Source organism: Triturus cristatus, chromosome 7 (genome assembly GCF_964204655.1).
Source record: "Triturus cristatus chromosome 7, aTriCri1.1, whole genome shotgun sequence".
NCBI classification, from domain to species: domain Eukaryota; kingdom Metazoa; phylum Chordata; class Amphibia; order Caudata; family Salamandridae; genus Triturus; species Triturus cristatus.
In genome coordinates, this window is record NC_140590.1 from 1,562,346,690 (window position 1) to 1,562,354,637 (window position 7,948).

Here is a 7,948-nt window from a genome sequence, read left to right on the forward strand (position 1 = left end):
CAAAAAGGCTAGCAGGAGAAAAAGCTCTCTTTGCCAATGATTGGGCCCTTTTTTGGAAAAAAAGATATTTGGTACTGCAGGTACAGGCCAAATCTATTTCTTTTTTTATCCCCTTCATGAACAAAGGATATCTTTAATAGCAAATTTCTCAAACAACTGAATGAATTTGCACCAAATCAAAAAAAAAACATGCTTTCTGAGATAAGTTTGACATTTTTTGCCAAGTTTGATGTAATTCCAGTCAGCCTTTTTTCTGTATCAATAACAGATGCTTCCTATAGAAATTAACATAAAGAAATAGAGTTTTGGGGTGCCCTATTTTCTTGGTCCCCATTTGATGGATCAGCATAAACCTTCCCATGAAGGAGCTGAGGTAAAGAAACATTTTTTGGGAAAGTTTGCTAATGAGTCATTAAATGGTGCCACATTTATTAGCAAAACACAAAAAATGCTCTTCCTATAGAAAGTGTGACCTAGCTAAACTGCGCAGTAGCAACCGCCACTGTGTAAAATGTATATTATCACACACAAACATACATGTATTGTGCTAATTGGACGGAAAAAGTATCATGCTGATGGAATATCTGGTTACCTGTTCATGCTTGGTAACAGTAGAGTGTAGTAAAACATTTTGTCGTCATTCTATGTTATTGATATGTTCACAATTGTGACATATTCAACTCTTGCTCTATCTGCCACCTTAACCGTCTCCAGGTAGACTACTTATTGTTTATTGTAAACAAGTTTCATTTAATCTGGATATTGCTGTACAATCCACATGCATTAACTTTGACACCAGTCCACAGAAAGCATACCTCTTTCCAGGGCTGAACTATGTAATAATGTAATTTAATTTCCAGAATGTTTTCTTCATGTAACTTTTGGTAATTTATGTTGTTTAACTTTATTTCTCACAGAAAACTCCAGTTTTGTTCTTATTATTATTAAAATGTGTTCGATTCCCTGAAAGATCTGCTGGAAGAGGACTTTCCTGTGGGTCTGGCTACATCTGCATGTGGGAGTTGCACTGTGGTGCACCTACCTGGCCCACTGCCATAAAAGGAAAACAGCTAGAGAACGATATTGTGCATCTAGGTACTAAACAGTAACCATATCCGGGAAACATTGTTTACAACGCGGGGATTACATCGCGATGCCATTACATCGCGGTTTTTACAACGCAAGTCGTTACAACGACTTGCGCTAGATGGCGCTCTAGGACAAGGAATAGTATAATTTACTATCCAACACCTTCCCTACTGAACGTAGACTGGAGTTGGAATAGTAAATTATACTACTCCTAAGTCCTATTCCTTGTCCTAGAGCGCCATCTAGCGCAAGTCGTTGTAACGACTTGCGTTGTCAAAACCGCGATGTAGTGTACCACGATGTAAATGTATGCGTTGTAACGTCATACATCCACCATATCCACCACTAACACCATATCCTGCCACAGACACCAATCACATCTTGCAGGAGGGCATTTGACTCTACCACCATATTTTTCCATTAGGCATCAAACACATAGCTCGACATACATCACTGACAGGACATCTAAAAGTGTGGTATTCAACCCTAACATCATATGCTACAGCCAGGCAACAAACGCTAACCAGATCCTTCAGGTGAATATCCAGCAGACAAACTCGCCAATTAGTGCACAAAGGCAACTGACAGTATCCCCTTATCCTGCAGGGCAACTGACTCTAACCTTATCCCATAGCAATGCATCAGACGGACATTTTATTTTGAAGCAGACACCATGACCGCACCCCAGTGCTAAATATCAGAAACACACTATTATAATAAACGATGTGCTTGGTTTTCAGGTGATCCAAAGGTTCCAGTCCTCTATCAGGTGGATCGAACACGAAATGGGAGGAGCTTCTGTGTACGCTCAGTCCGTGCGATTCAACATGGGCAGCCCATTCTCATCTGCCAGGCCTCCTTTCAGAAGATGCAGGCGAGCCCCTTGCAGCACCAATTTACCATGCCCACCGTGCCACCTCCAGAACAGCTTATGACTCGCGAGGAACTTATTGAAAAGTATCTACGGTGAGCAATAGTACTGACAAAGTACTCACTCACTCACACACCCACTCACTCACTCACTCACTCTACTTCTCTCTCTCTCTCTCTCTCTCTCTCTCCTGTCCCCCCCCCGCCACCTGGGCAGTGTTTCCCATCATATCCCTCATAGTGTCTGAAACACACTCCAAGGTGCTCATGAGAATTTGTTAGTCGGACTCAAGGGCCTAAATTGACTATTGAGTGGTATTCCCTTTTCCTTTATGGTTCACCCCTAAGGCCCTCACTTCATTCTTCACTTGTTTACTGGCCACTGAATTAACAGTTTTTTCTTCACCTTACTGTTTACGCTTTTGTAGGGACCCCAACTTGGTGGAGAGGTACCGCCAGGGGCTGAACAAGATTTTGGCACAGGAGGTGCCCATTGAGATCAAACCAGTGAACCCACCGGACCTTTTTAACCGCCAGCCGCAGGACCCTAAGCAGCTATTCTGGGTCCGAGCCAGAGGGTATATAGGTAATGTCTTTCAGTTTTTTCCTTGCCTCTTTTGGCAATCCTCCCTTCTGTGACTGAAAAGCCGATATATCATGCAGCCAGCAATGATGGTTAGGCTAACCCCTTACTAATGTTCTTTCTTTTTTTGGGGAGTTTTATATAGCGCAAGCTCAACCCTAAGGTATCCGAGCGCTTTACATGAGCATCAGTATCGTTACAATGGACGCATTCATTTTTGTTAGGCACAGGGGGATTAAGTGATTTGCCCAGAACCACAGGATGTTGAGCATCCGTGCCGGTTCTCCAGCTTCGAGGTCGACCGCTAGCCCTTAGGCCACATCCTCTCCCCTTTGGAGAGGTCATTATGTTTATTTGTGAACTGGCACTGTTGCACCAGAGTGCGGTCACCCATGCTGGGTATGATGGGTGTCTATGTATTTGTGTTACGGAAATTTACTAAATTTACATTTCATATTATGCAATTTTCCTAATGTTTTTACTCGCACAGGATTTGTTTGAGCAAAAATGTGTTGGTGTGAGACATTTTCTACGAGTCTCCTGCCAGTGTCAAGTGTGACTTTTTGTGAGGTGCATGCCCTCGTGAATATCTCATGCAAAACTCATTTCGCATTAACTTTCACAAACTTTTGTGAAACAAATTCACAAGATTTCGTCAATTCTGAGTGAAGACACTCCAAGCTCATTACAGTTATCATTTGCTGTATAGTGGAGCATAGCTGCTAAGTGGCCCCATGTCATTTGGAACCCCTTCGGCCACGTCTGGGTTTCTAGCTTAGCACACTCTGCATGCTGGGTGATGTACGCCTAGCCTTCCAATGGGAAACGGTAAAGCACAAAAGCCAAAATGTTGAGTAAAACGCCAGGTTGGCTGAAGTCCAAAAGATGATGTGTGGCCTATTGTGAGCTACAGCGAGCCCTTGAAAAAGTGCATTATTCATCCTTAAAATCAATCTTGTTGATGATTTGGACCTTAACCAATAAGTATTTTAAGATTGAGTGTTTGGCAAATAGCCATTTGCAGTGTGTAGGACAGGGCACATTCTTGAAAACAAACATAATAAACTTAGGAAACCATTAACTTTTCTTAAAACTGCACAGAAAACCTACTTGTAACTTGTTGAAACCACAACAGTGTCATCAGGAAACAAAGCACCCTGAGGATTTTGAAGAAAATACTATTTAGTCCCTAAGCAAATGTTTGTATTGGAGGCTTGATCTTATTGCATTTAGATTTAAACCCTGCACGTTCAATAGAAGACGAGATGGCTTCCAAGGCCTGTATTAAAATAGGCAATTAGTACCATGAGGGTTTACTGATATGTATACTGACAATAACTATTGTAAATTATACTAAATACATGTTGGTGAGTGCCTTAGCAAGGAGCTTCCTGTCCATGAGGTGAAAATTGATTCAAAATGAAATCGTAATCAAACACGTCTTTTCCTTACAAGAAATTTCTTCTATCAATTTACAAACGGAAAATGAGCATATAAGATTGCCATAGCATGGACTTTAAACCTAAGAACTCCAATTTAATTAGGCGTATGTTTATTAATTATTTTGATATTTGACTAGATATTGCTTTTAAGTTTTAATAAATCAGTTGCAAGAATATAACTCTATTTCCCCCCCCCCAAAATGTGTTTGATGCGAGTTTGATGTATCTGATATTTTGGGGGGTGAGAAGAAAAGGTGTGCGTACAGGGCCTAGCATCCAAGAAAAATCTCCAAACTTCAATAACGACTAAAAATGAAACATATGTCTAGAGAACGCAGGATAGCACAACTTGAGTGGGAACTATGTGTATTATATGTGAGAAAGCAGGCTTTTAGGTTTAGGTTCTGCTGAAGGTAGATCACGATATCTTGTAGACAGGTCTGGGGGCAAAAAAACAAGAGTAATGTTTGTGTTGCAGAGACCCTTGTGTAACAGGAATGTCAAGTGTACAATCCTGGATGGTCCACTCATCTCTATCATTCTTCTGAAGCCTGTTATTGAAGTAGTGTTAACTTGAATAACGGTACTGTGAGTTATTGAAGTTCTTAGAAGTCTACGGGTAGTTATGCAATAAAAGCATACTTTATTATTGTTGATCTCTGAACCCTAACTAAATTCCTCCTTGAATAAAACACACAATTGATTTAAATAATTACTACCAATCTTGTTACTACCAAGCTCTTGTTACACTGAGTTGGAACCCCTGGGCTGAATCTCCTTCTGCTGGAGGCCAATCGGGTTATGAGACATTGATGAGAAGAGGCTCCTACCCTGAAGGCACAAACCTCGGCCTCAGAACTGAACCTAGTAGCTCTTGAGACCCGAAGAGCAGAACCTCGCACATATCTAGACCAGTGTAATTGAATGGGCAATGCCGGGAAGAGTTCATCACTGGCAAATTGCCTATTGCAGAAGTCCCACAGAACTGAAAAGGATTGCAGCACAGCAATCTTGTCGCACGAAACAGCGCTCACCAGATTTATAGGGAACTGGTGTGATAATGCGAACCTTACTAGGTGACTCCCCATCTCAGTAGGGACCCAATGTTCCAGTCTTGATCTTTCACTTTTTCAAATCATATTTTTCAGTTGTGTTATTGGTCCCGTTGACGCAAACTAGGAACACAATACCCAGAATGTAGCAAAAGCTATTAAAGAGACACTCAAGACTGGAAAATAGTGTCCCTAATGACCCAAAGTCATCTGCTAATCTGAAATAGTGCATACTGATGGGATCCTAAAGCTCTGCTTGGAATCCATGCCTGGATGTTCCAGTTATGATGTGCATTGTTACTGGGGGGAGGGGGTCCTAATGTCTCCTTTCTCACATTTGTGTGCACTGCCCCCTATGGAAGAATGCTAATGGACACATGATGTCTTATGCTCTTGTTTCAGGACCAAGTGATATGAAGCTGCACTGCTGTGTTGCTGCCTACATTTCCGATTACTCCTTCCTTGGCACGGCCCTCCTGCCCCACCTCAAACACTCCATGAGGTTTATGGCCTCCTTGGACCACTCCATGTGGTTCCACGCATCATTCCGCTCGGATGACTGGATGCTGTATGAGTGCGAGAGTCCATGGGCAGGTCAGTACATGCACTAGAACTGTGGGTGTGAAGAGTCAAGGGCTATGGCAACAGGGGTGAGATGGCTGGGTACTAGTCTACCAGGAGGATCTAGGTCCAATTCATCAACCCTTATCCAGTGACTTCCTATTGCATGTATGAAATTCGGTTGCCACAAGATTGGTTTTGCAATAATTGCTGAATATACCTAAAAAAGTGGGCAACAGGGGGACTAACACCTAGTTACGTATGTTATAGTATACAGCTCTTATTAACTTCTTCCCCTCTTTCCCCGCGCCCTTTGTCCATGTTTCACCCTCCATCTCTACTTCCTGTCTCTGTACCATCCTGTGTTGTTTCCCTCGCCCTTACTGGAACTGTTTCCTGTGTGTGGTCGGTTTCTTCCTTCTCAGTACTCCAAGACACTAGCCTTTTTGTCCTCATTATAGTTCTGTAACTCATTGGCTATCTGTGCATCCTCCCCTTCTGCACATGATGCCCATATTCGCCGCTCCCTCTCTCTTAGTTATTTATTTGAAAAGTTTTAAATAGCGCGAACATGACCCTCACGGGTATCAGAGCACTTTACAGATAAGGAGCAGAGACGTATAGAACCCCTAGGGGCCGATTAGGATGTGGATGAGGAATTGAAACCGACCAACCTCGGGTCGGCGGTCCGAAACCGCAATTATGATGCGAACGCGCATGGTATGGTCGCAAACTACCATTTCCCCTTGGCCGCTTGCATGGCTGTCGGAAACCGGCCGTAGCACAAGCTCCCATAGAGAAATGGGAGCTTGCCTCATCCATGTCTGTTCTCCAGGTGCTTCTTACACCTCTCCCACCATCTTCCACCCTGCTCGTGATCTCTGTCCCGCTTAGTCCATCCGAATCCACTCTCACCCTTCTATGCTCATCCCTTACCCACTCAGGTCCTGTGCATCATTCTCTCTCTGTGCCTTCTCAGTGCAGTCTGGTGATAGTGTGTTGAGGTGTTGGCTCTTTTAAGGGGAAAAGAAGGGGAGGGGTGGGAATTATAACTAGGGGCTCAATCGAAGGCTTCAATGTCATGGTGTGAGTGGGTGGGAGATCACAGTGATGGCTGTGGTAGTATTTTGAGTCTGGAAGGCATGCCTTTGAACACTTCTATTCTGTTTTACAGGGGCGAGCCGGGGGCTGGTGCAAGGACGCCTTTGGCGTAGGGACGGCGTCCTCGCTGTCTCTTGCGCACAGGAGGGAGTGTTCCGAGTGAGGCACCAACAGCCAAAGCCTAAGCTTTGAAGAAGAAGAAAAACAAGAGCCGAACAGTAGCCGCGGCAAATACGTGGGCATGCATTATGTTCTGTGAACTCAGAGGTGCCTTACCTTAAGTTGCAGCTTATCTAATGTAACAGAAATCCTGAACTAGCTTTGCAATCTTGGCCTTCTGATTCTCTTTACTACATCATGTCATTTTTTGTGAAAATGGTGAGGTGGATATAAACATCTGTACTACACATGTAGGAAAGCAACCACCGCAGAAAGCAACTGATCAGATTGGAATCCTTTTCTGCCGAGGCATATCTGTGGCTCGAGGGCGAGCTTACATGGCTATGTCCTATGGATGATGCTATTTGCTAGGCTGCCATTGTGTATTTGTTTACAACAAGCTGTATCCTGTTCTGCATACAGCATTGCACTTAAGATATGTTAGAGGATTTATTTTGCAGGTGGGAGAATCCATAACTTTATTTGATTTCTGCTGTTCTTTTTAAGTCTCTATTGCTCTCAGTGTATTCGAATAAACTGCTAGAGTGCTTTTTTATGTTCATATGCTTTATATGCTTTGATATGAACTACTTCTTATTAAATGTTTACTTTCTAACTACTATGGTTCTGTAAAATGTATGCCTTAGTTAAAGCTCAGGTCTTAAATGAGACCAGTGAAGTAACTACCCTCATCACAAGACTTCTTCCTACTCTGCTTCTCCCTTTTTGTTCTAAATCTTCCAACACTGGTTTCTGGACACGTATTACTTTAATCCCTTTTGGATTATTACCTCTTCACTCGTCACTTTCACCTTTAGCGGTAAACAGTGGGAAACTCTGTCTTCGTTGTGTATACCAACAATAATCTGAACGCATAGAAGCCAAACCTGTTGATATTTGGGAAGACCTCCCTAAAGGGCATTTCTGTATTTCAAGTTTGTCATTGATGAGGGCCCCAACAACCAGTGGGTGAGATCACTTGAGAGACAGCGAGGAGCTGCACATCTGCCACAGTTCACGGGGACCTGATGCAGTGATTAATTTGTAAAAAATAAATAAGTGCCAGGGCTCTCGTCAGGAGGTCACTGCAG

The 7,948-nt window shown here is 43.0% G+C and overlaps 1 protein-coding gene across 1 annotated transcript in view; it reads left to right on the top strand.

Moving 5' to 3' along the window:
• Nucleotides 1-7,473, top strand: part of ACOT8 (acyl-CoA thioesterase 8) — a 30,588-nt gene extending 23,115 nt beyond the window's left edge. The window contains exons 3-6 of the mRNA XM_085619381.1: nucleotides 1,830-2,055; nucleotides 2,388-2,545; nucleotides 5,439-5,630; nucleotides 6,772-7,473. Coding sequence (XP_085475507.1) covers nucleotides 1,830-2,055; nucleotides 2,388-2,545; nucleotides 5,439-5,630; nucleotides 6,772-6,890 — 695 coding nt within the window. The 3' untranslated portion in view covers nucleotides 6,891-7,473. The remainder of the gene's footprint in view (nucleotides 1-1,829; nucleotides 2,056-2,387; nucleotides 2,546-5,438; nucleotides 5,631-6,771) is intronic.
• The last annotated feature ends 475 nt before the right edge of the window (nucleotides 7,474-7,948 follow it).